General features: G+C 44.6%; 1 protein-coding gene across 2 annotated transcripts; it reads left to right on the top strand.

Moving 5' to 3' along the window:
* Positions 1-2,330: 2,330 nt before the first annotated feature.
* On the top strand, positions 2,331-27,843 carry LOC137416947 (E3 ubiquitin-protein ligase TRIM39-like). 2 transcript variants are annotated; one of them, XM_078770854.1, is made up of 6 exons: positions 2,339-2,582; positions 9,610-9,843; positions 10,795-10,817; positions 14,494-14,621; positions 19,639-19,698; positions 27,108-27,843. In XM_078770854.1, the coding sequence occupies exons 1-6, from the start codon at positions 2,421-2,423 to the stop codon at positions 27,698-27,700; spliced, it is 1,200 nt and encodes a 399-aa protein (XP_078626980.1). In that variant the 5' UTR covers positions 2,339-2,420; the 3' UTR covers positions 27,701-27,843. The 2 variants fall into 2 exon arrangements, with proteins under 2 accessions (XP_078626981.1, XP_078626980.1); XM_078770855.1 differs by lacking the exon at positions 19,639-19,698 and having other exon boundaries at positions 2,331-2,582.
* The last annotated feature ends 89 nt before the right edge of the window (positions 27,844-27,932 follow it).

Here is a 27,932-nt window from a genome sequence, read left to right as displayed (position 1 = left end):
TTCTGCCTTAAATATTGGTATTTTATTTAAAAATCATCTTTTCAGAAACAATGAGACAGATCCGGACCAAACTTGCCAAGAGGCATCGGGACCATGCCCTAACCATAGGTTGTGCTCCTTATGGGAAATCTCACCTGGAAAGGGGGCCATGGGCCCCTCCCAAATCTATCATTTTCACGAAAACATCTCCACAACTACCTCAACGATTATGGACCAAATTTGGTACAACGCATCAGGGCCTGTTGCTAGAATCTCAGATAAGCCTGTCCTGTGGTTAAACCGCATATCCGGAGCATTAAATGTGTCCGCTGGAAAGGTTCCAGTAAGTAGACCCGGGAAAGTAATGTTACCTTTATAGGGTTATCTAGAAATGCCGTACCACAGGGCAATGAAATACCATAGGGCCAGGTAGAATTGTATAGATTACCATGCTCCGTATGTTGCAATGAAGAAGAAGAAACCCCATGTACCATAAGTATGGAGCCATTGGACCATATGCCGTGTAAGAGTTTATCTTTGTTCCCATGATGACGGGTGTGGTTATGTTAATTAGTTAGGGATTAATGGTAAATTCCCTGTATGTAAATGGCCTCTGTACTTTTCCCCTTGTTCCTTATGACGCACTAAAAACATACGCTACACCTAATATAAACAGTAAATGAAAACCAACCGGAACAGGACATTAAACAATACTGCTGGCGCTGTCAGCAGCCACATCACAACATCATGCAGGCAGGTCCGTGAGGCCACACCCTGAAGAGCAGTGATTGGTCTGGTATTGTCGAGTGATGAGAGGGACTCGCTGATGGGAGCAGGCAGAGATGTCATCGCGATGACATCAGAACCTTGAGAACGAAAGAACGGGGTCCAGACATTTGTCCCTCTCTTGGTCCTGGCTTTGGTCATAGGCGGTCACGTTTTACCTGTGTGGTCGCCTGTGAGGAGATCGCTGAAAGCTTTTTGGGTGCCTTTTGGGAGCTTTGCAAGTGAAAGGGAGGAGTTTTTGGCAGCTGTGTTGTTCTTCAGAGGCGGAAGGGGCCGCGAGCGAGCCGTAGGTGGTCATGCTATCTGCTTGCCTCGCGCCAGTGGCCACTAAGGGCGCGGTGCCACCGCCATCTTGTGCGCTTCCCATGGGGTGCCTTCAAGCTTCAACGACCACCAAGCTCCCAAAGTGCTCGTCGAGACCAGAGCTGAGTGCTGGCAGAAACATTAATTATTTTTTGCTGCGACGAGCAGCTCCAGGAGAGGACCGCGTTGTTGTTGTTGTTGTTGTTGTTGTTGATGTTGGGGTACCTTTTTGAACAGCGCATGCGCATACATGATACACAATGTGCATGCGCGCATTATTGCAACAGATATCCTCATGATTCTACATGTTGCAGCTGGTGACCACACTGTGGTCATTTTTCTCTTGGTATTTTATCATACCCCTTGTCTGTATACGAGTCCGTATGGAGGGTCCCTCAATTAGAATTTTAGTTTTACCATGCATTCTTTTGTTACCGACATTTCTTTCAATAAAGCCAGTATTTTTGCATTATAATTCCGTGTCGGGTTTGAGTTGATTATCACTGGTTCAAAGATGTCCAGTGGGACCCATGAAGGTAAGAGCTTCGTTACCCATCACTGCCCTCATCCCCCGCGCGTATTCACATCGCCATTAGATTGAACGCCTTGGAGTAAAAGCTCAATCGGCTATCCGTCCCCAGGGGTGCTCACCCTGGGAACGCGACAGTAAGGTCTCATGGGATTGTGCTCCTCATCCGGATCTGTCCCCTGTAAGAGGCTGAAAAGGGGTTTTTGCTTCTGTTGAACATGAGGTAATGTTGCTGATCCGAATTCTCTCTTTCATATAATTTTAGTATATCGTATTTTTCAAATTCCATCTGCAGAATGGGGCATGGGGAAATAACCGTCAGTCCCCCACGGCACCCCCCCCCCCCCCCCAGCCATCTACTGTCAAGACAGCTGAGAAACAGTTTTAGTGATTAATGTCATCCTGGGACTTTTTCTCGTACAGCTCTAGAGTTAAAGAGAAGAGATGATTTCAAAATTTTAATAAAATTCCCATCACATTAACTGTGCTCCTTATCACAAATGTATATTCCATCTCTATATATAGTTGTATTTTCTGTCTGTTTGTGCACCAAAATAATTGGCCCAACCAGTAGTAACCCCATAATATTGCATGCAAATCCTCTTGGCAGATGGAGATGCAAGAAAACATTTTCAAACCTCCAGGTTAGGGGTTTCAAGGTGGGGGGGGGGGGGGGGGGGAAGACCAAAATTCTCTAGATGTAAATGTGTATCGTATAGCACCACCCGGTGTCAGCCCGTATTACAATTCATCTTGTATCTTCTAAATTCCTTCCACACAAGGTGCGGTTACCTCTGCTAGTATTTATATAATCTTGTGCAGGATGTTCCTTTTTAATCCACCACCGGTTCACGATTCTTCACTTCTGTTGTTTCTTTATTCTGTGCAGGATGTTTTGGCTGCAAAGTATCCTCATGTGTCACAGTCAATGGAGAGCGTTGCATCCCAACTATGGCATGTTCAGGAAGAGGAAGCGCAAGCAGAGGTGGGAATCACCAATAAGTCATCGTTGTTTTGTGAAGGGATGTACGATGATGTCCTTCCTGCTGTCCTTTCTTCCTTCCGTGTCTGCGTCAGTTATCAATGTTTTTTTTCTTTTTTTTCCAACGATAACTGGAGAACCACTGAAGGGGTTTTAACCAAACTTGGCACAAGTATGGATTGAAATTCAAAAGATAAACTGATGGTATTTTTGGGTTCAACAGGTGAAAGTCTCATTTTACAGAGCACGAGTCGAGTTGCAAACATCAAATGTTGTTACTCTTCTCCTTCTCTGTTTCCTCTCTTTCTCTCTCTCCCTTCTGTGACTTTTAATTTTTATGGCGTAGCCCAGAGAGCAAAGCCGTATAGAACAGTGTTTGCCCGTCCGTATGTACGTATGTACGTCCCCTCAAACGTATACCAATCAGAGCTGAGGATCTGGTCATATGAAAAGGTGAAGTGATTACGTCTGACGTCATTACGGCGGTACGTGGCTAACTCCTCACACATTTTGACTCCAATTTCGTTCAGGCCGAACATATCATTGAAACGTTTTGCAGTTTTGTTTTTAGTTTATTTTAATTTATATTTAAATTTAGCAAACGTTGGAGTTCCAATGCTTCAATATGAATTCATCATGACTGTCCAGACACCTTGAGCTCCCTGCATTGTACGGTTCGGTGCTGGGTTCTGCCTCTGAGGCTTACTTGGTTATGCAGTGACCGATCCTCTGATGGTGTCGGTGCCGGCGAGGTGCACCCTCCCTCCCATGCCAGCATGGACTGTGTGCACCTTGCTGCATCTGATGTTATTATTGTTATCAAAATGCAGTATTTGTAAATTGACTGTAATTTAGCCTTTTGGCTTATATTATTGTATTAATATAAGACTGTAATCTTAAATTACAGTTAAATCAATTAAATTGTCTGAAAAATGGCCTCGAAAGGTGGGTTTTTTTATTTTATTGCATTATTATTACTAGCAACGGGACCGCCCTAAAGGCGGGGCTTCAATTGGGAAGCCCAAATGAAAAGGCAAAATATCAGAAATTTAAGGCTTTTTCTTTATTTTAAACGATGCATATAAACATCCATTGAATCATATCACACACAAATCTTCAAAATCTAAACAGTACATGGCACCCATTTTGAAAAAAAGATTGAATTCTGCAAAACGGAAGTGGCCGCTACACGTCTTTCTCAGTCGCACGTTTATGTGTGAAGAGTGCGCGCCAAATCTAATGGAAGTGGCCGCTTCACCTGTTTCTCAGTCGCTTTTCACACGCTGCCAAGTTACTTTGGAACCGCATGTTTATATAGGAAGAGTTCATCAGGAGTCGATCTACTCTCTCCTGGTATGTATAATTTCAACAAAAGCCACATCATTGTTCATATCGGTAAATATTATTCCATCGTGTTTGAAAAAACTGGAAAATTGGGAAAAAATTGGAAAAACAATATAGCCTATTTTACTCCAAGGGGTCCCAGGATTACCCACCCAAAATTTCGTTGCGATCGGTTCAGCCGTTTTTGCGGTACCTTCAAACGGACGGACGGACATTTGGTGAATTATAATAAGATTATTATTATACAGCAGTATTGTTTTCTTAATAATAATAATAATAATAATAATAATAGCATTAATACTAATTATATAGTAAATATAATCGGAACACTGCAATCCTTTTGCCGTTATTGCAAAGTTTCTAGATTGAAGCGATGTATGGTTGGTTCATTGTAACTCGAAACATAAAATAAACAAAGCAGTGTCTCAATGCTTCTGCTTCCGGTCTTGCTGGCGAGGTTTCGTTTATTCGCAGCTCTCCACGCTCTCAATCGAAATCGAAGTGAAGTAATTGTTCCCATTTGTATTTTCGTTATAACTGTATTTATTTTATGGTGTTGTACGTATAGAGTGTCCCGAGGAAGATTTTCGGTGCAAATCTTTCATACCTGTATAGAAAATCGTGTTAATTCGTGTCGTGTCTTTTGAGGCTTTGTACAGTGTCCAACCTTGAGGCTTTGTTTTGCTCTCAGCGGTTCGTCGTTTGTGCTCCAATAACTTTCGTTCTCTGTTTTCCCAGTCTTTTCACCCCATAGCCTACTTCTTTGTTTAAAATCTCATTTAAAAAAAAAACAAAAAAAACATTTCCTTCTCTGTTCTTATTTGTTGTTCTCATTCGTTTATTCGTTCTTATACGTTTGATCGTTCTTCGACCACGTGTTTCTCCCCCATTTCCCCAGATAGTTTTCATTGTTAAACTTTAAAACGTTTACACTTTCCCCTCAAGTTCTGTAATCCATCGTATATTATAACACCGTTTTCTTCTTCTTCTTTAAAAGGTAGCTTTCGACTTGCTCACCAAATCTATTCATCCCAAAAAAAAATTCCATCTCTTACAGTGCCTCTTTTCTACATTCCCTAAACTATCCTGCACTCCATCCTCCCTCCAGCATCCTTAAATGTTTTTTTGACTCGAAGGTCACAAGAAACTCATTTTGCAATAAATGTTCGTTTCCCATTAATCGTACACTTTCTAAAATCCAATCTCACCCCTCCCCTCCAAATCTTCCCCATAACCCCTCCCCTCCAAATCTTCCCCATCACCCCTCCCCTCCAAATCTTCCCCATCACCCATCCCTTTCAAATCTTCCCCCTTGCCCCTCCCCTCCAAATCCTCCCCATCACCCATCCCTTTCAAATCTCCCCCCTTGCCCCTTCCCTCCTAAACTCCCCCCACACTCTCCCCTCCAAGACTCCCCCTCACCCCTCCCCTCCTAGACTCCTCCCTCACCCCTCCCCTCCTAGACTCCTCCCTCACCCCTCCCCTCCAAATCTCCCCCATATCCCATCCCTTTCAAATCCCTCCCCTTGTCCCTTCCCTCCCAAACTCCCCCCTCGCCCCTCCCCTTCAAATCTCCCCACCCTCATTTCTCCTCAATTTCCCCCCTCTCACTCCCCCTCCTCAAAGCGTCCTCCCCGCTTCTTCCCCCTTCAAACTCTCACCTCCATCTCCCCCAACCTTCTGCCTCGCTTTTCCCCCTCCTCAAATAACACCTCATTGTGCCTCACCCAATCACCATCAAACCTTTTGTCCGCCCCATCCTTCCCTTTCTCCGAGCTATTCTGAAATCTCTGACACACCTTCAACAGCTCTCCCTACCTCTTCCACCTCTTCCACATCTTACCCTACCCCTCCTCCCCCCTGTTCTGTATCCGATGCTCCCCCTTCCTCTTCATTAACGGTATGGACCTCAAACATCCGGGGCCTTCGTTCAAACTTAACTGATCTCTCCATACAGGTTGCTTCTGACAAACCAGACATGATCTGCTTAACAGAAACTTTCCTCCTTCATGATGTCTCTGATTCTTTGGTATCTCTCCTGGGTTACTCCCTCCTCCGGTATGATAGACCTGAGCCTCGTCCTGGAGGTGGGGTTGCTATCTTGATCAAAAACTCTCTTCCTCACTCGCCCTGCACTGCACTCTCTCCACCTCACCCCCAGGAATACCTCTGGCTACGGCTTCCCCTTCGCTCCCACCTCTTGTTCATATGTGTAATGTACCGTCCGCCAAACAGTGATGACTCCATCTACATCTCGCTGTCTGATAATATGGACCAACTTCTATCTACTCATCCCAACTCTCTCTTCCTCATATGTGGTGATTTCAATTGTCACCATGCCAGTTGGCTGGGTGTGGGTACCTCTCTCACCAGCCATGGCTCCTCAGCAAAGGACTTCTGCGACTCACTGGGACTGACACAATCTGTCAATTTCCCGACCCGGATCTCAGTAAACGGAGCATCTTCTCTTCTGGACTTGGTTATGACTAACTTCCCTGAAAATGTCTGCTGCTCTTCTTCTGCTCCAATCGGCTCATCTGATCATGTGCTTGTTAAAGTGGACATCTCTCTGACCATTCTCAGGGAGCCTGCTCAGCATCGACGAGTCTGGCATTTCACTCAGGCCAACTGGCACGGTCTTCAAGCAGCCATCAATCATCTGGACTGGTCTCCCATCTCTACCACCTCTGACATCAACTCATCCTGGGAATTCTTCCAAAGTAAATTGCGCTCTCTCATGCACAGATTTATCCCATCTCGTCTTCAGTTGTCATATCCTTCCTCCCATCCATGGTACACAGAATCTTGTAGTGAAGCTGTTGCCCAGAAACAACTTGCCTTCGTCTCCTGGAAAGCAAATCCAACGGAAGGAAATCTCATTTCCTTTCACAAAGCCCGAAACAAGTATGTGTCCACCCTCAGGAGAGCCAGGAAACAATATCTCTCCGTTCTCAAGAACGAACTCTCTTATCTGTCTCCCTCTTCCAAATCCTGGTGGCATCTGGCCAAATCTGTTTCTGGTGTTTGTTCCCCCTCCATCCCCTCCCTTATCTCAAATGGCTACACAGCTGACTCCGCACGTGAAAAAGCTGAATGCCTCAACTCTGCGTTTGCCTCTAAATCTTGTGTCCCAAACCCATCCCTCTCTGTACCCACCATACCCAGTCGTACCCAGCTGCTCCTGGACTCCGTGTCCTTTCCTCCCGACAAGGTGGAAAAGTTTCTGTCAACCCTCGACTCTGATTCTACAACTGGACCTGACGGCATCAGCCCACGGGTCCTAAAATCCTGTTCTTCTGCTCTTTCACTCCCTCTCTCTGTTCTCTTGACCCTCTCTTTTGCTCAAGGTCAACTGCCATCTGCTTGGAAATCAAACAACATCACCGCTTTGCACAAAAAATGTGCAAAAACAGATCCTAGCAACTACAGACCAATCAGCCTTCTCCCAATTATCAGCAAAGTCATGGAATCCATCATTGCTTCGGATATGAAATCTTTCCTCTTCTCCAATGGCTTGATCTCTGATCATCAATTTGGTTTCAGACCAGGTCACTCTACTCTGGACATGCTGCTTCTTCTGTCTCAACAATGGATGGAGGTCCTCAATGCCAAACAGGAAATTAGAGCTGTCTCCCTCGACATATCACGTGCCTTCGATATGGTCTGGCACCCCGCTCTGCTCACCAAACTCTCCTCCTTTGGTATCAATGGAAATCTCCACGCATGGCTGGGAGACTTCCTCTCTAGTCGTAGTCAACATGTGGCCCTGAATGGGTTTCTCTCATCTCCTCTTCCTGTTCAGGCTGGAGTTCCCCAAGGCAGTGTTCTGGGCCCTGTGCTTTTTCTGGTCTTCATCAATGATCTCTCTGACTCTCTTGAAAATCCTCTCTATCTCTTTGCTGATGACTCCACTCTCTGCCGCTCCATTCCTCATCCCTCAGATCGGCAGTCTGCAGCCTCCTCACTCTCTGCAGACCTGGACAAAATCACAGACTGGGCAAACAAGTGGAACATGTCTTTCAATCCTGACAAATCTCACACTCTTACGATGTCTCTCCGAAAAGACCGACTGGACAAACCTCCTTCAGTGGCTATGCCACTGATTGACTTTCGGACTTGTTTATTCAACCTTTGAGATAAAACGTAACAGCGGGTTTACATCTAACATGGACAGAGGCATATCCATCAACACATTTGCTTTGGATTATATTTTCTAGTTTCACTTTTATCCTCCATTTGCAGTCATCAGCAAACACAATCTACTTTCTGAATAATCCTCTCCAAGAAGTTCTGTCACTCAAGCTTTTGGGTCTCACTATCTGCCATAATCATTCCTGGGAAAACCACATTTCCAAGCTGGCCTCCAAAGCCAGTCGCTGACTGGGCATCCTCCGTCGTGCGAAGTCCTTCCTTGGCACACCGGAGCTCCTCACCACATACAAGGCTTTCATCCGCAGCTCAATGGAGTACTGCTCTCCCCTCTGGGCTGGTGCTCCTGCCTCACACCTAGCTCGTCTTCACGCTGTTGAAACCAAAGCATTCAGAATCATTGGAATCTCCGGAGATGATGCGATCTCCGAGGGCCTTTCACTTACTCACCGCAGGCAGGTTGGTGGTCTTTCCGTCTTCTACTGACTCCTCTCCGGCCTTGCTCCCCCAGCTCTCTCTGGGCTCTGTCCCACAAATATTCCTAAAGGTCGCACAAGATCTACCTGGAACCCTCTTATGGTTAAACTGCCAAAATCAAGACTCTCTGCTCACCTTGACTCCTTCATTCCTCTTTTCTCCCACCTCTGGAACAAACTCCCTCACTCTCTTCAATCCCACTCCTCCCTCCAGGTCTTTAAAACGGCTGTTCACCACCATCTCTTATCTTCCCCAATCCAAAACCTTGATCTTTTCTACCCCCGCTAATTTCACCCCAAATCCACTTTTTGAGGTGCCAACTTCTTTCCTGGAAGTCCTTGGTATCCTTGCGTTTTATACCTATCCTGCCCCCCCCCCAGGCCCTCTCCCTCCCACACATCTCCCGATGTCCCTGCTCTCAAATGTTGTGTTTGTGTGCTTCCTCCCCTTCTCTCCCCATCTTGTCGACCGCTCCCCTTTTTATATACTTTGTTTGCTTGTTTGTTTGATTTGTTTGTTTGATAAATGTTAGCTCTTTCACGAGCCTCGACCCTGTATACAAAAAAAAAATCCTATATCCTACATTATTTGCTAACTGGTATCCCCACCGAGGTCATACTATCCTCTTCAACTAAAGTAGCAAATAAGCCCGGCTATGCCACTGATTGACTTTCGGACTTGTTTATTCAACCTTTGAGATAAAACGTAACAGCGGGTTTACATCTAACATGGACAGAGGCATATCCATCAACACATTTGCTTTGGATTATATTTTCTAGTTTCACTTTTATCCTCCATGTGCATCAATTTTGAAAATAAATAAATTGCAACCCTGAACTGTTAATTCGGACATATTGGATGTTGCAATTTCCTATTGGATTCCTGCACTCAAAAATATTTTCAGAGAAGAGTGCCCACTTCATTTTACCTTCAAAACCCACTCCTGGTACCAGTGATCTGATCCTATCAGCCATAATCCATTATACTTTTTGTTAATTTCTACATTTTCTCTGAAAGTTTCTTATTGATTTTTGAATAATCAAACAATGATTCCTCCCAGAACTCAAGCAGAAATGCTGAGGACAGTTTGGAGGAGAAGCGGAGGTTGGTGTGTCAATTGGTGAATGAATCTGTGGATCTGATGAAGAGTGAAATCAACAAGAGGAAAATGGAGAAGCTTTCTCTTCTTGGGAAGCAGAGGGAGAAACTGGAGCAGCAGATGGAGGATCTACGTCAAGGAAAATCCACAATGGACGCAGCATTCCAGGACCTGGAGGCCGTTTCTTTTCTACATGTGTGGTTTATCGTAAACGTATTGCAAAAGTTTTAATGTTTAAAATATACTGTTTGGGGGGGAGTTTGTCACTATTCAAGTATAAGCCTTGAGTTGAGGCCTTGTTACATGTCACGATTGATGGTAAAGGTGCAGTATACCATGCAATGGTTCAAAAATGATTAATGAAATTGACTAGAAAGGTGAGTGAATGCATTTCCAGGTGTGTTTATGTCATCATGAAGTGAGATTTAGGTTTTATCACAATGAAGGTTTGGGATAAGAGTAAGTTCATGTCATGGTCTCCAAAGCAGTGATACAGCACGACTACCTGGTCACTGTTGAGGGTTTCAATCATTTCATCCAAGGATTTTATCCAAGTGATGCTCACAGTGACCTCCAGGTACCATGACATCATGGCTTTCATCATGTGCTGAATCATTCTTGAATGTTTTGATTTATCCAGGTCGTCAAAGTTACCTGTATGTAACCACCTGGAGAACGTTAGCATGAATTATGGTCAAACAACCTCTTCACATACTTTGTTCCTGAACGATTCAATGTTATTCATGTGAATACTGTTCGGGTTACAGATTTACCTTATCAGGTGTTTTCACCAAAGGGAAGTGAAGTACTGTTTCAAAATTAAAATCAAATTTATCTTTTCCTTCCCAAATTGAGAACGTCTTTCTTTGTTACCCCATGCACGCGAAGCCTCCATCTCCTAAACTGTGACTCAACGTCGTCTTATTGCAGTGTACATGGTGATGTTCAAGATTGCTTCAGTAACACTAAACACCTGGATATTTTTAATGACGATCTTTAAAATCACTATTTTATTAAAATTGAAGAACGTAATTGAACACTGTGTGGGGTATCGTGTTCTGTGAACTCTCGAGTATTTAATAAATAAAAACAAACATTCATTTATTCAAATATCTTGATCTCATTCTTTGTTTTCTTCCTTTTCAGGGTTCCAAGGACCTGCTAAAAAGGTGAGTGCATTGGTATCCGACACGTTATCAGCACATCCTGATGTTTTTGACCCAATCGTGTTTTAAACATTTAAATATATTTACTAAATAATAAAATGAGACAAAATAAAGGGAGACTTTGAGAAATGAGGATGAGGGAAAGAATGAGGATGAGGGAAAGAATGAGGGTTCGGAAAAGAATGAGGGTTAGGGAAAGAATGAGGGCTAGGGAAAGAATGAGGGTTAGGGAAAGAATGAGGGTTAGGGAAAGAATGAGTGTGAGAGAAGGACACACGGGGTGAACAAGATGTAAAGTGACTCAGTTGTCCTCATGAACTAGAGTATTTTCCTCCCGCGATTTCCTTCCCCATTTCTGATCTATAAATGAACAGTTTTGGGTTAATTTAGGGAGGAGGGTCATTATAAAGTTCATTTGTGTTATTAATTTGGACACAAACTTTAAAAAGCTCCTTAAATCCTCATTGATCCTCATTTGAATTTATCTTGTTTAGTTCATTCCTTTCTGTCCTTTTCTTTATTCTTTCCCATCCTCATCAACTTAAAACTATTGACTTCTAAATTGTCGAGATCTACTGTGTTCATTGATACACTCGAAGTCTCAAACATCCTTGAATATTCTGTTCTGCTAATTTGCCCGTGTTCCACTCGGTCTTATTGATTCTTCTCTCCATGTCCATCTGTGATCTCTGCTCACCTTCTTCTCTCCATGTCCAACCATGATCTCTGCTCACCTTCTTCTTCAACTGCTCTTTCTATTTATTCCTCGTTCCCTTCCAAACCATTTCTAAAGATAAATAATTCATAAAACACCTTACCCCACACTGTCTTGAGAAAAGGGCATGGAAGGGTCTTTTCAACTCTTGGTTTGCGTTTCCAAGCACGATCTATATTTTTTTGTCTGGATCTCGATATTTTCCAAGGTTGAAAGCATGAACGGCAAATTTGATTGGTCAATATAGCGGAAATTTGTGTTTCTCCAAATACTGCGAAACTGGAGGTTTTTGGAAGTGCTAACAAAGAGATTTGTGTTCTTGTGTTCAAAATATAAAACACAAGCTGAAGAACCCGGCGTTGCTCGGAGAAATTCAAAGTAATATGAATATTGATAAAAAATCATATGTATATTGACATATAATGCGGCGCCAATTTGATTCATACAGCTGCAAGAAGAAGCAAATGTATTTTATTTGCCAGATATAGGGTGCCCCTTTATAGGAACTTTCTAGAGCATTTCTTGGTTCCTCCGAAGAACACAAGGGTAGTCCAGCATGCACACGAGATTTTTTCAGAATGTCCCTTCTTTACTATAATTTCCACAAAGCACATACCATATAGAGGGGCCTTTTCTATGCTCCTGGCATTTCCCCCAAGAATACACTAACGGTCGAAAGTTTTAGAACACCTCAATTTTTCAAGTTTTTATTGAAATGTACGCACTTTAATGTCTCAATGTACTATGAGATTATGCATAGAACAAATAAATAATTGGAGATAAAAAAGAAATCATAGAATCATTTTGTTTAACAACATTAAATTGAAATTTTTTTTACTCAGCAAAGTAGCCACCTTTTGCAGATATAACCGCCGAACACACTCGTCGCATTCTTTCTCCAATGGAAATCAAATATATTTCGGGAAGTTCTTCCCAACATTGTTGCAGAAGTTCCCACAAATGTGTTGCACTTGAAGGTTGCTTTCTTTCACCCTTCTGTGCAGTTCATCCCAAACCAGCTCGATGGGGTTTAAGTCTGGAGACTGTGCTGGCCATTCCATGATTTGAATCCTTCCGTCTTGTTCTTTTCCTCGAAGGTAGTTTTGACATAGCCTGGAGGTGTGTTTTGGGTCATTATCTTGCTGCAGGATGAACCCCTGACCAACTCGGCGTATACCAGAGGGTATTGCATTGCGATGCAAAATGCTGTGGTAGCCCTTTTGGTTCAGGGTGCCAGTCACTCTGTGCATCGCCGACTCTGGAGCCAGCAAGAGCCCCAGACCATCATGCTTCCTCCTCCATGTTTGACAGTTGGTGTCACACACTGAGGAACGATCCTTTTGCCTATTCGGCGGTGTACAAAAACCCTGCGTGATGAACCAAAGATTTCACATTTTGATTCATCTGTCCACAAGACCTTCTTCCACTTTTCCCGTCTTCAGTAGTCCACTGGCAGTGCTTCATGGCCCAGGAAAGCCTCTTTTTCTTATTTTGCCATCTTAGCAATGGCTTTCTTACTGCCACTCGACCTGTCAAACCTGCAGCTCGAAGTCTTCTCTTCACAGTTGAAACTGAGACTTGCTTACTTCGACCAGTGTTAAGCTGTGCTTGAAGCTGTTGTCCTGTGAGCCGCCTATCACGCAAGCTGTTGACTCTCAGAAACTTGTCTTCTGATTCTGTTGTGGCTTTGGCTCTGCCAGACTTCTTCCTGGCAGAGTTTCCTCCAGTTTCCAAGTGCCTTTTGATGGTGTAGGAAACTGTACTCACTGACACCTTGGCTTTCTTTGCAATTTCTTTGCAATGATTCCATGATTTCTTTTTTTATCTCCAATTGTTTATTTGTTCTATGCTTAATTTCAGAGTACATTGAGACATTAAACTGTATAAATTTCAATAAAAACTGGTAAGATTGAGGTGTTCTAAAACTTTTGACCGGTGGTGCACTTGTCATCTTCCCACTCATCAACTTTAACAATGAACATCCCACCCAACAAACATTACAGAGTCAGAGAAAATAATCAATTTCTTACATATGGTATCATAGGTATGCAAGTGTCATCCATGCACGGAACATGATACACTGTCGAACAGTACAGAACAAATGCTTTAGTATATGGTGTACATCAACATGAATTACAAAGAGATTGATCTACAATGGACATGGTTTATAACATTTGAACCTGGATACATGAATTACAAGGAGATTGATGGACAATGGACAAAGACATGGTTTATAACATTTGAACCTGGATACATGAATTAGAAAGGAGATTGATGGACAGTGGACAAAAACATGGTTTATAACATTTGAACCTGGATACATGAATTACATGGAGATTGATGGACAATGGACAAAAACATGGTTTATAACATTTGAACCTGGATTCTCTGCATCTTGTCCGAGGAGCTCAGATGGGAACACGAACAGATGGTAACAAACATTACTTCTGAGAATGGTGTTGTCCCAAGTCCCACCACAAACACCTTGTTGGATTACTCTCACCTAGGTCTTCTCTCTGCAGACAGACGGTTTTCTATCCCATCACATGGCCTTTGTTCTGTCCATCTCCTGCCAGGAAGCCGAGTCCATGACCAACTGACTCACCAAATCTGCTTCTTGCCTCGTGCTCTTCATCTCATCTTTCAATCATCTCATTCATCATTGATTTATTCTTTCTCCAACGCACACCTCATTCTCTACAACCCTCACTGACACTCTCTTTCCATCCTGTTCATCGTTTTTTCCCTACCTGTTTACTTTATTCTCGATTCGGCTCCTCTAGAATCGAGACTTCTGAATAAAAATACAAATTAATACAAAAATTCACTCGATCTATTTTCTATTTTTTATTATTTACCATTCTTTTCCAGATTACTTGTTTTGATTTGTAAAAATATATTATTTTAACAATATTCTCTCCTCCAAGAATTTCTAAAACTGATGTTTTTCCTTTTTATTCCAAGGCTCGAGACCATGTCAGACTTTAAATCCATGAAGAGGACACCGCTCCCAGTTCTGGACTTCTCGAAGGAGGAGAAGAACTTGGATGAGCTCATCACACTCAATAAGAACTTTCTTGAGAAGATACAGAGTGAGTGACACAAACTGGACATTTTATAAAGAAAATAATAAGGGAACACAAAACGTGGCATAAATATGAAAGAGAAACAGGAAGAGACTAGAACGGCACTCATGGGAGAGTATACCTCCGCCAGGTGAACACTTTGCGTTTTGTATCCCAGAGTAGACAAGGCAATCACAATACAGAATCACATTTAATCAAAATCATCCATCCACAACTTTTTGACATACCCTGCTATATATCGTTTTTGGCCCTATGTCCCAATGGTGAAGAATCACTTTAAAAATTCTACTAGCTTGATACGGATCCGGACTTTCACCAAAATTGAATTGTTTCTTCCTTCTCATAAACACAACCAGTCCAACAAGTTTCGTCCAATTCCGTCCATAACGTTTTGAGATATCCTGCTATGTATCGTTTTTGGTGTTATCTCCCAATGGAGAAGAATCACTTAATAAATTCTACGAGCCAGATCCGAATCCGGATCTTCACCAAAATCTAATCATTTCATCGCTGTCACATACGCTACAGCTCTGCCAAATTTTGTTTGAATCCGTCCACAACTTTATTGAGATATTTTGTTCACAAACGGACAGACAGACAGACAGGGGTGAAAACATAACCTCCATCCACCTTTAAAGATTCTAGAAAAGGAAAAATGATAATATTTTTATTATGTTCCATATCATGGCTCACGATGAGTGAGGTTACAGAGGGAAAAACGCAAACATGGTTTCAGTGGGGAAACAGGTGTACACAACAGGTAGATGCAACAAGCAAGGTATCCAACAAACAGGAGAAAACTAAAGATGGGAGGGGAGGAAATATCTGAAACCACGGGGCCTGGGAGAGGTGGGGTTCACAAGGGCAGAAATATTTGCAGGTAGTGATGGGAGATGTCACAATATGTTGGTGTAACACGCACTTGTAGTTCCTGGAAGGAAAATTTGGATTGAATCGTCTCCAGACAGCAGTTCCACAAATCAGATAAAATATCAGATATTTGCAGTAAGTCGAGATTTTGGGAGTTTGATCAGAAGGAATTACTGTAAGAAGGGATTCATCCTCGATATATTAGAGATGGTCGGAGATCGAAGAGAGCAGAGGGATCAAGAATGGAGGAAATGGGGTAAAAAAAATCACACAAACAACAGGCATGAAGAACTCATGTAACGTGTAAGATGGGGTGATGTAATAGACACTGGGGAAAACGGCGGTAAAACCCTGAATCAATTTATAAATATACCTTTTTCAATTAGAAACTTTAACACTATAATGAAGGAGCCCGTGCTCCAGCATGAGACGGACAAAATGATGGGCAAGGCACAAACTCGTCCGAGAAGATATTTATTGTAAAAACCAACTCGGGAACTCTGAAAAGCCCGTTTATCGGGCTGCATATATATCCAAACCAGAAAGCACAACCAAAACCGAAAGCCGCGCCTCTGAGGCGAGGCGTGCTTCGGTGGTCACGTGACCGACAGGTGCAAAGGATTATAACCGCACGCGCGGCACGCTTTGGTGGTCACGTGACCAGCCACCCCGGCACCGCGGTTGACCGCCGGTGACGTCACCGGCTGGAGCAAGGAGATTCTGCTGCTGGTCTCGCTTGGGGGACCCATGGGTCGCTACAATAACACAAATCACCTTCATAATACTTCCAAGAACCATGTTATATGTCGACATCTAGCAAGAGATTAATTTTGGTCGTGACCCCGAAGCCGTTCTATGAAGAGGAAAACAAAATGGAAGAAAAAGAAAAGAATTAAAAGGAGGAAATATGGAATTTTTTATAATATGTAAATGGAGTGAAGAAGAAGAACCCTGGTTCCGTTTCCCTTCACTTCCAAAGATTTATCAAGTTGTTCTGATCCAGCTCCACCTTCTCCGGATGCTCCACCGGCCCCTCTGTGGAAATTATTAGAGAAGAACAAAAACTACAAGATGTGAAATTTTCTTGTTTCATGCTTTTGAAGATTGTTTGTATCTTTTAGCCAAATATCTAAACATTGGTGAGAAGGGGTACTGCATAAGTGTACTTTGTGAAACCCATCCATGGAAACAATCATTATGGGGCCATCGGCCCCAGAAATATCAATATCGATGATGATGATGATGACGATGATGAGAGGGAGTGCCACGTGAGAGGGTGAAGAAGAGGCCACCGATATGCTTCTGTAAGATGCCGAGTGACGCTGTGTCCTATGGTGATCAATAAGGCCTCCATCTCCTCAACTGACTCATCGTCGTCTTAGTACAGTGGGGTCATGCAAGTACAGTGTCGTCGTGCTAGTACAGTGTCGTCGTGCTAGTACAGTGTAGTCGTGCTGGTACGGTGTGGTCGTGTTGGTACAGTGTCGTCGTTTGTACAGTGTTGCCGTGTTAGTACAGTGTCGCCATGTTAGTACAGTGTCACCATGTTAGTACAGTGTCGTCGTGTTAGTACAGTGTCGCCATTAGTGCAGTGTTGTCGTGTTAGTACAGTGTCGTTGTGTTAGTACAGTGTAGTGTTGTGTACAGTGTAGTCGTGTTAGTACAGTGTGGTCGTGCTAGTACAGTGTCGTTGCGTTAAACTTCCAGATTTTAAAAATGATCTTTAAATTGTTTATATTATTAAAATTGAAGTAAAAACTTGAACACTGCGTGGAGTATCATGTTCTATGAACTTTCAAGTTTGTCAAGTAATGAATTTGAGCGATGGATGATACACCGTCTGCAGCTTGATTTGGAGGCCATTTTGATTTGCATTTGCTGTTTGTCCCACCTAAAATCTCGTTTTAATGTTATCCTTTCCTATAGGTTGGAATTCCAGCATGGATTCAGGAAATCAAAGTATTGTGATTGGAAAAATCGGTGATGATGTGAATGAGGAACTAAAATATGTTCCACTCCGGAAATATAAATTTCCAGGAAAAAACTTTCTTACATTCCACGTATTCCCTCTGCCTCTGAAGGTGGATGGAGGTTATGTTTTCACCCTTGTCTATGTGTCTGTCTCTGTCTTGTTTGTTTGTTTGTGAGCAGGATATCTCAAAAAGTTGAGGATGGATTCGGACGGAATTTTGTGGATAGGTTGGGTGTGTGACAAGGACGAATTCATCCGATTTGGTGAAGATCGGAATCCAGATCTGGAACAGAGAATTTTTAACTGATTCCACATCATGGAGAGTTGGGGCCAAAAACGATATCCTGCATTCCACGATATTTCAAAAAGTTGTGAATGAGTTGGCTGGGTGCGACAATAACAAGCTGATTCGACTTTGGTTCAGGTCTGGATCCAGATCCGGTCTTTCAGTGGATACAAAACATAAACTGTGCAGCCTGGTGGAGGTATGTGCTCTACCAGGTGCCGTTCTAGTTAATTTCGTTATGATAAAGAAACATTATGGACCAGAAATACAAGACTAACATAATTTAAATCCTTTTTCATAAATTATAAAATTCATAACATGAAATCCACAAAGTTGTGATCCGGGATTGTCGGCGGATCGGCCCGTGGGGGAGAGAAATCTCCTTTTGTGCCGAAAACAAACATTTTAGAGGTGAATGAGGTCATTAGTTGAGATTGTGAGGAACCAGGACATGAACTTGGTGTTTGTGCAAAACTTAACATCCAAGTCGATGTTACTGATCATTCATTCATTCATTGTTTTATTCTTCTCATGAACTGTAATTGGAAAAGTGAAGAATGTTTGTGTAAAAGTTGTTAAAATGAATTCTGCACTGTGAAGTGTTCACGGAACATCACAAACGAAACAGAAACTTTTGGTTAATATTTCCAGGTGTTGTACAGGAAACACACACTGATTACACAGTGATGCGTCACGTGGAACATGTCAGGTGAATGAGTTGTTCTCACTTCATTCTTCAAATAATTTATTCATTGTTATGATAAAAACAACTGATCAATGAACATTATGAAAGGCTGGACAAAATAATTCAGGCATTTCCATTTTGGATCGATCAACCATTGGGTCAATCCAGGGAAACTTAAAAAATAAATAGGACCGCGGGTCCTGAAGCTCACCTGGATCAGGAGCAACAGTCGCTCAACCCCCCACGGACCCTCTCAGACTATGATATGTTTAATGCTGTGAACAAACTTTGGTGCATCATGGGTGATGAAGGTTGTGATCACGTTTTTCAAAATTGTGTGTGTAGTTTCAGAGAAGAGAGCAAATACCTATTTTGTGGGGTCAAAACCCCCGTAGTTCCCCTTATTGAGCGCAGATGTTGATGTGATTAATTCACCTTCATTAGGTGTCAGATATGAAGCTCATGTCCAACTTTCATCAACATCATGTGTTTGGTTCAAGCGATAATGACTGAAGTGTTTACAGACTCAATCCCTCCCTCAATCCCTCCCTCCCTCACTCCCTCACTCACTCACTTACCTATGGACAATCCTCGATCGCATAAGCTCACCGCACTAAAGTCCATGTGAGCTAAAAATACTGAGTTGGTAAAGGGAATTTTTCAATCTATAATTTTTTCACAGGTGCACTGACCTATCACGGAGCGATCAACAGATTAATTTCACCAAGAACGATCTCACATCAACATAAATCATTCACATGCATATTGAATAATTCGTATGTTGCTTCAATCATTGACATGTAACTGGAATAATTCACATGTTCCTTGAATCATTCACATGTACCCTGAATAATTCGCATGTTTCTTGAATCATTCACATGTTTCTTGAATCATTCACTTGTTCCTGGAATCATGTGATGTTTAATTCCAGTGAAGAAGGAAAGATTCATTCTATCTTGTGGAGAAAACGAATGAGCGATCACTCCATTTTACTACATGAGAGGGAAGTGTAAGGACAATGTTGGGAAATTTCCTTCATGAATCGATGAAAATTATAATTTATTTAATACAAAATGGAGGTTCCATGTCTCTTCCCCCATGTTTGTTGTGTTTAGATTTTTCGTTAAAAGATCAAATAAATCCTCATAAACAAAAAAACAATAGAATTTCACATCTTGTAATTTTTGTTAATCTTTAGTCATTTCCACAGAAGGACCGGTGGAGCATCCGGAGAAGGTGGAGCTGGATCAGAACAACTTGAGAAAACTTTGTAAGTGAAGGGAAATGGGGAGGGGGTTCTTCTTCTTCCTTCCATTTACAGATCATTTAAAATTCCATATTTTCTCCTTTTCATTCTTTCCTTTTTCTTCTGTTTTATTTCCCTGTTCATATTTTCCTTCACTCTATTCCACCTATTTATTTTCCAACTCGATTTTCCCTCTTGTGAAGTGTCACAAAACCCAAGGTTTGTTTAATTGAACGATGTCCAACCAGGAGGAGGGGATAGTCCAAACTTGTGTTTGCTGATTAAAGTCCTTTCTTAATCCCCATCCTGTCCTCCCTCCTCTCTCATCCCCCACCCCCCATCCCCTTCCCTCTCTCTCTCTCTCCCTTCATCTCCCCCATCCCCCTCTCTCTCCCCCCTCTTTCTCCCCCACAGCCCCATCCACCTCTCTCTCTCTTCCACACTGCCCCATCCCCCTCTCTCTCCCCCACTACCCCATCCCCTCTCTCTCTCTTCCTCACTTCCCCATCCCCTCTCTCTCTCTTCCCCACTACCCCACCCCCCTCTCTCTCTCTTCCACACTACCCCATCCCCCTCTCTCTCTCCCCCACTACCCCATCCCCTCTCTCTCTCTCTTCCTCACTTCCCCATCCCCTCTCTCTCTCTTCCCCACTACCCCATTCCCCTCTTTCTCTCGTCCTCCCCTTCTCACCAACGATGTTATCAGAACAAGGTCTTTCTTGACAAATCGTGGTTCGTTCTGAAACATAATCCGGTATAAATTGCTCGTTCGTCACAGATAAAATTTACAATCCTGAAGGAATTTGTAACATATTTCCCAATCTCTCACATAAACATCTTACATCAACAAACATTGTGGAATCATATCTATCTATAATTCCACTAATCTCTGTGTGTATGTGTGTGTGTGTGTCTGTGTGTGTGTGTGTGTGTGTGTGTGTGTGTGTGTGTGTGTGTGTGTGTGTGTCTGTGACCGCTGTTTCTCGACAATTACCAGTCCGATATACTTGAAACTTGCCAGGTATATTGCTGGGGACCCGAGGATGTGCCTTTTCAAGGTTTCATATTAATCGGACAAGTAGTTACCGAGCTATGGCGATTTATTTACCAAACTAATCAGAACAGGTTGCGGGGTAGGCCAGCCAATCACAGAACACGTTGTTGCGTAGGCGTGGCCGATGTGAGCGTGCGCCATTACGCCATTACGCCAGCGTGCGCCATGTGAGCGTGTGCGCCATTACGGATAGTAATTCAATTAAAATTGCCAGATATATTGCTGGGGACCTGAGGATGTGCCTTTTCAAGGTTTCATATTAATCGGACAAGTAGTTACCGAGCTATGGCGATTTAGCCGTTCGCCGTTCGTTTTGCCTTTGGGAATGGACCAAACCATTTCATGTAAATAGAGGGGGGGGGTTCTGTGGTCGTTACTGGCTTTGCGAATGGACCAAACCATTTCATGTAAATAGAGGGGGGGGATATAATTTTAGATATATATATAGTACGGGCATGCCCTAGTATCTATAATAATAAAAAAGTGTGTGTGTGTGTGTGTCCATCTCCTCCATAACTCCAAAACCATGAAACGTAGCACCCCCAAACTTTGCATACATACCTCTCCACCTCCAATGGATTACATGAAGGAAAACTGTGTCTTTGTGTGTGTGTTTTTAAGATAATTTACACGAACAGGCTTATCTTTGGTCAGCCTGCGTTCAGGTCGCTCAGCTTGGGGTCTTAATTCCCCCCATTTTGTCCACTCAATTCCAGTATTCCCTGCGTCAGAACAGATCGGTTTCTGTGTAATAAAGCTTGCTTGAGTGCTTGAGCTGCTTGGTGAGCACTCTCCAAGCAGCTTGGTAATGAGTGGAACACCCCTGCTCCCTCCTCAGATTGAGTCGATTTTATTTAGTTCCTTCCTTTAAAGAGTTAAAATATGGGCAATACACCTGGCGCTCACCTGGTAGAATAACCAGTATACTGCACTGACTAAAGGTATTTTAAACCAATTACAATGGTTGCCAGAAGACAGGGCAGCAGGGAGAATCATACTGACATAATCAATAGACTTCAAACAAACAAAACATACCTATTTTGGGGTCCACTCCCACATACCTCCTTTTGTAATGCCTTGAACAAACATTTATACATCACGTGTGGTGAAGGTTGTGGGGGAGTTTCATCGAAATAGTGTTTGTCGTTTCAGGGGAAAAAGCAAATACCTATTTTGGGGGGAAATATGGCTCCACGCAGACCCCCAGAGATCCCGTTTTTTTTCATTGTCGTGAACAAACTTTAGTCACAACACAACAAATATCATTTGTGCCAAATTTGGTCAAAATCCCATCAGCGGTTTTGCAGAAGAAGTTTCAAGTGTTTACAGACAGACGGACGGACGCCGCGCCATCGCATAAGCTCACCTGAACTTTGTTCCAGGTGAGCTAAAAAGTACGTATATCAACGAACGAAGCAGCCCCCCCCTCAACCCCCCACCCATCCCTCTCCCCCCCCACCCCCCGGTGCCTCGCCTTTGTTGTGCTATTTTATTTTCCCCCTTTTTGTGTGATCTTCTTTCATGATACGACGTCACTTCCACATAAGTAGATACATCTACATACACTACTCAATAAGTTAGGGATATTGTGGGAGTGAGTTTATTTTTTTTATAGGGGTTGGGGTTATGGTATTGAAATTGTGTGGGAGTGAGAGGGATATTGTGGGAGTGAGTTAATATTTTTATAGGGGTTCGGGTTAGGGTATTGAAATTGTGTGGGAGTGAGAGGGATATTGAGGGAGTGAGTTAATATTTTTATAGGGGTTCGGGTTATGGTATTGAAATTGTGTGGGAGTGAGAGGGATATTGTGGGAGTGAGTTTATTTTTTTTATAGAGGTTGGGGTTATGGTATTGAAATTGTGTGGGAGTGAGAGGGATATTGTGGGAGTGAGAGGGATATTGTGGGAGTGAGTTTATTTTTTTTATAGGAGTTCGGGTCATGGTATTGAAATTGTGTGGGAGTGAGAGGGATATTGAGGGAGTGAGTTAATATTTTTATAGGGGTTCGGGTTAGGGTATTGAAATTGTGTGGGAGTGAGAGGGATATTGAGGGAGTGAGTTAATATTTTTATAGGGGTTCGGGTTATGGTATTGAAATTGTGTGGGAGTGAGAGGGATATTGTGGGAGTGAGTTTATTTTTTTTTATAGGGGTTCGGGTTATGGTATTGAAATTGTGTGGGAGTGAGAGGGATATTGTGGGAGTGAGTTAATATTTTTATAGGGGTTTGGGTTAGGGTATTGAAATTGTGTGGGAGTGAGAGGGATATTGTGGGAGTGAGTTAATATTTTTATAGGGGTTCGGGTTAGGGTATTGAAATTGTGTGGGAGTGAGAGGGATATTGTGGGAGTGAGTTTATTTTTTTTTATAGGGGTTAGGGTTAGGGCATTGAAATTGTGTGGGAGTGAGAGGGATATTGTGGGAGTGAGTTTATTTTTTTTAATAGGGGTTAGGGTTAGGGTATTCGGCAATGTGCCCTCGGCATCATGGGTGGGGTGGGGGGGGGGGAGGTTAACATCGACAATGTGCCCTTGGCATCAAGAGGAAGTGTGGGGTCTGGTGGGAAGGCATAAACACTATGTAAATGTGTGGTGGCAGAGGTTATTACAATTTCTCTATTTACTTGGGCAACGCTGATGTTAAAGCTCTGTTTGCACGGGTAAATTTGTTCTCCTTTCCTTCTCCCCCAAATCGAGGGTCCTGTAAAAGCCCCCCCCCCCAAAATATATGCAGTACATCCCTTCCCCTCTCCCCTCTCCCCTCCTCTTTCCTCTTCCCCTCCCCTCTTCCTCTTCCCCTTTCTCCTCCCTCCCCTTCCCCCTGCCCTCCTCCTCCCACCCCTTACCCCTGCCCTCCTCCTCCCACCCCTTCCCTCCATTCTCTTCCTCCTCCCTCTCCCCTTCCTCCTCTTCCCTCCTCCTTCCCCTTCCAGCAGCAAGAGACATGATGACTAATTGGTCCATCAGTGAAGCGACAGGTCGACTCTTACAGTATAAAAATAACGTCCATCGACCTCGTGTTGGATTTCGATCATGTTGGTTCGAGCTTTGCATTTCATACTCAACGAGAAACTTCTTATTCAAACTCGGAAAACATTGCAGGGAAACGCTCTGCTTCTGATAAATCTTCTTCTTCAAACTCGGAAAACATCACAGAGAAACGATCTGCTTCTGATAAATCTTCCTCTTCAAATTGGAAAAACATTACAGAGAAACTCAGTCATGATCCTTCTTCTTCTTCTGGAGAAAGGGCGTAAACAAAGCACAGGCCCTTCCACTTCCTCTTCTTCTTCATCTTATTCTTCCAAGCAGAATGGAGAAACTCAGCTGTCAGTAGATTGCTAAACATCTATCTTATATCTATATTATAAAAGGAGTCATGTCTGTCTGTCTGTCTGTCTGTGTCTCTGTCTGTCTGTCTGTTTGTGTCTCTGTGTCTCTGTCTGTCTGTCTGTTTGTGTCTCTGTGTCTCTGTCTGTGTGTCTGTTTGACATGTTGTAACTTGAGAATGGATTAATGGATTTCAATGAATCAAACTACGGTGGATTCGGGTACCTCCTGGGAATGTTTGTGATACAAAAAAAATAAATAATAAAAATATTTTTTGTATGGATCCATGGACACGCGTGTCGAAACTGCAAATGCCAACACGTGACATTGGGTACACCTGCACGGAGAGCAGGATCTTCCAGGAAACCATTTTTTGTTCCCCCATAGATTAACCATCTCAGCAAAGATTGGTATTTCCGTCAGCGAAGCGATGGATCTTATATTCTCGTCAACATAAAACATCGGGGTGCTCACCTGGTCAAATAAACAGTATAATACACCGACTACAGGTATTTTAACCCAATTTCAATGGTTGCTCGAAGACAGGTTAGCATGTAGAATAATACTAACATAATCATAAGACTATAAAACAAACAAACAAAAAAATACATATTTTGGGGGCAAACCCATCCCACCCCGGGGCAACCCCTCCCACTCCGGGGCAACCCCTCCCACCCCGGGGCAACCCCTCCCACCCCGAGGCAACCCCTCCCACCCCGGGGCAACCCCTCCCACCCCGAGGCAACCCCTCCCACCCGAGGCAACCCCTCCCACCCCGGGGCAACACCTCCCACCCCGAGGCAACCCCTCCCACCCCAGGGCAACACCTCCCACCCCGGGGCAACACCTCCCACCCCGGGGCAATACCCCCCACCCCGGGGCAACCCCTCCCGCCCTGGGGCAACCCCTCCCACCCTGGGGCAACACCTCCCACCCCGGGGCAACACCTCCCACCCCGGGGCAACACCTCCCACCCCGGGGTAACACCTCCCACCCTGGGTAACCCCTCCCACCCCGGGGCAACACCTCCCACCCCGAGGCAACCCCTCCCACCCCGGGGCAACACCTCCCACCCCGAGGCAACCCCTCCCACCCCAGGGCAACACCTCCCACCCCGGGGCAACACCTCCCACCCCGGGGCAATACCCCCCACCCCGGGGCAACCCCTCCCGCCCTGGGGCAACCCCTCCCACCCTGGGGCAACACCTCCCACCCCGGGGCAACACCTCCCACCCCGGGGCAACACCTCCCACCCCGGGGTAACACCTCCCACCCTGGGTAACCCCTCCCACCCCGGGGCAACACCTCCCACCCCGGGGCAACCCCTCCCACCCCGGGGCAACACCTCCCACCCCGGGGCAACACCTCCCACCCCGGGGCAACACCTCCCACTCCGGGGCAACACCTCCCACCCCGGGGCAACACCTCCCACCCCGGGGCAACACCTCCCACCCTGGGGCAACACCTCCCACCCCGGAGCAATACCCCCCACCCCGGGGCAACCCCTCCCACCCTGGGGCAACCCCTCCCACCCCGGGGCAACACCTCCCACCCCGGGGCAACACCTCCCACCCTGGGTAACCCCTCCCACCCCGGGGCAACCCCTCCCACCCCGGGGCAACACCTCCCACCCCGGGGCAACCCCTCCCTCCCTGGGGCAACACCTCCCACCCCGGGGCAACACCTCCCACCCCGGGGTAACCACTCCCACCCCGGGGCAACCCCTCCCACCCCGGGGCAACACCTCCCACCCTGGGTAACCCCTCCCACCCCGGGGCAACACCTCCCACCCTGGGGCAACACCTCCCACCCCGGGGCAACACCCACCACCCCGGGGCAACCCCTCCCACCCCGGGGCAACACCTCTCATCCCGGGGCAACACCTCCCACCCTGGGTAACCCCTCCCACCCCGGGGCAACACCTCCCACCCCGGGGCAACACCTCCCACCCCGGGGCAACACCTCCCACCCCGGGGCAACACCTCTCACCCCTGGGTAACCCCTCTCACCCCTGGGTAACCCCTCCCACCCCGGGGCAACACCTCCCACCCCGGAGCAACACCTCCCACCCCCCACCCCGTAGATCCCCCAAAGGAGCAGATTTTTTTTATTGCCTTGAATAAACTCAGGCACATCATGGGGGATGAAGGTTGTGGTGAAGTTTCATCGAAATCGTTTGTGTAGTTTGAGAAAAAGCAAATTCCTATTTTGGGGGTTAAACCTGGATCCACTTGACCCCCGGTAAACCCCTTAGACGGCGAGTTTTTTTAGTGCCTTGAACAAACTTTAGTCACAACAAAACAAATATCATTTGTGCCAAATTTGGTCGCAATCCCATCAGCGGTTTCGGAGAAGAAGTTTCAAGTGTTTACGGACCGACACGACGCGTCATCGCATAAGCTCACCTGAACTTCGTTCCAGGTGAGATAAATACAAGTGCAAAACAATCAACGTCGAGTGCTAAAACCACTTGGTTTCCATGGTGATACGGTGGCTCGCTTCATGGAGGCATCTCCGGAATGGGAAAGCAAATGGAGGATGAAAGTAACAGGACAAGCACGATGTCTGAGAGGAATCCACACTCGCTCTGAGGTGTCTCACCTGGGTTTGAATCCCGACCGAGCTATAAACTGTCATCCCGGTGTTTCACAGGTGCAGAGTGACTCATCAATGTGTGTGTCGACCTGTTAAACAGTGTCACACCTGCAGGATTTTCATTTCCCCTCCCCTCCCCCCTCTTCAACCTCTGACCCCTCTCCTCTCAACCTCTGCCGCCCCTCAACCTCTGTCCGCTCCTCATCTTCTCTCCTCCCTCACAGATCTCCTCCCTCGTCTTCTCCCCTCCCGATCCACTCCCCGTCGAAGTTTTTCTCGGTGAAATAAATAAATAAATAATGTAAGTTGTTCATTGCGAAATAAATAAAGTTGTTAAATCGTGAAGTGAATAAACAAAACAATTGTAATAAAAGATTTTTTGTGATAGAGATTAATGTGTTTGTGTTTTTGTCCGTTTGTCTAACAATGTCCGTGACCCCGTGTCGTGTCCGCAGATGGACGGACCCCGAGTCTGGACCCAAACTCTGCACATCGATGGATCAAGATCTCCGGGGATCTCAGGACGGCGACTCTAACCAGGACCGAGAATCAGTACCCGGAACATCCTGATCGGTTTGATGTTTATGCACAAGTTGTTTCCTGTGATTGTTTCTCCTCAGGTCGTCATTACTGGGAGGTCGATGTGAGGTCGAGTTATTGGTGCAGAATCGGAATCTGTTTAAACTCCATGGGGAGAAAAGGGGCAGAGAGCGTGTTGGGAGAGAATCCCGAGTCTTGGTGTTTAGAGAAATGTAACAACGAATTCTCCGCACATCACAACGATCAATGTACCTCCCTGTCCGTCCCGGGGGATCATGAACGGTTTGGGTTCTTCTTGGATTGCGAGGCGGGAGAGTTGACGTGTTTCGGGGACTCGCGGGTCCTGCACGTGTTCAGGGGGAACTTCATGGACCCCGTTAAACCCGCTATTGGGGTTTATTATGATGATGGTGATGATGATGATGGTGATGATGATGATGGTGGTGATGATGGTGATGATGATGATGATGATGGTGATTCCGTTCATTTTGTACATTTAGCGAAATAAACTTTCATCACGAACTGATCCGGTTATTTTGGGTCAAATCAATCAAATCATTTACCTGTTCATGACGATGTGATTCACCTGTTCATGACGATGTGATTACTGATTTATGTTTATATTATAATAAAGTTTATATAATTTAATAAGTTCATTGTTTATCTTATTTGATGTGAAATGAACTTTAACCCGAACTCTTCACTCTCCTCAGATGCAATAGATTCTTCTTCTTCAAAGC

This window comes from Myxine glutinosa, chromosome 1 (assembly GCF_964187855.1).
Source record: "Myxine glutinosa chromosome 1, kmMyxGlut1.1, whole genome shotgun sequence".
Lineage (NCBI taxonomy): Eukaryota > Metazoa > Chordata > Myxini > Myxiniformes > Myxinidae > Myxine > Myxine glutinosa.
Note: the sequence above shows the minus strand (reverse complement) of the source record. Positions and strands in the feature narration are given on the sequence as shown.

Coding starts and splice junctions, on each gene's coding strand:
- LOC137416947 (XM_078770854.1), top strand. CDS start 2,421: ATGTTCCTTTTTAATCCACCACCGGTTCACGATTCTTCACTTCTGTTG. Junction 9,844..10,794: donor AGGCCGTTTCTTTTCTACAT/GTGTGGTTTATC, acceptor CTTCCTTTTCAG/GGTTCCAAGGACCTGCTAAA. Junction 14,622..19,638: donor CTTTCTTGAGAAGATACAGA/GTGAGTGACACA, acceptor TCATTTCCACAG/AAGGACCGGTGGAGCATCCG.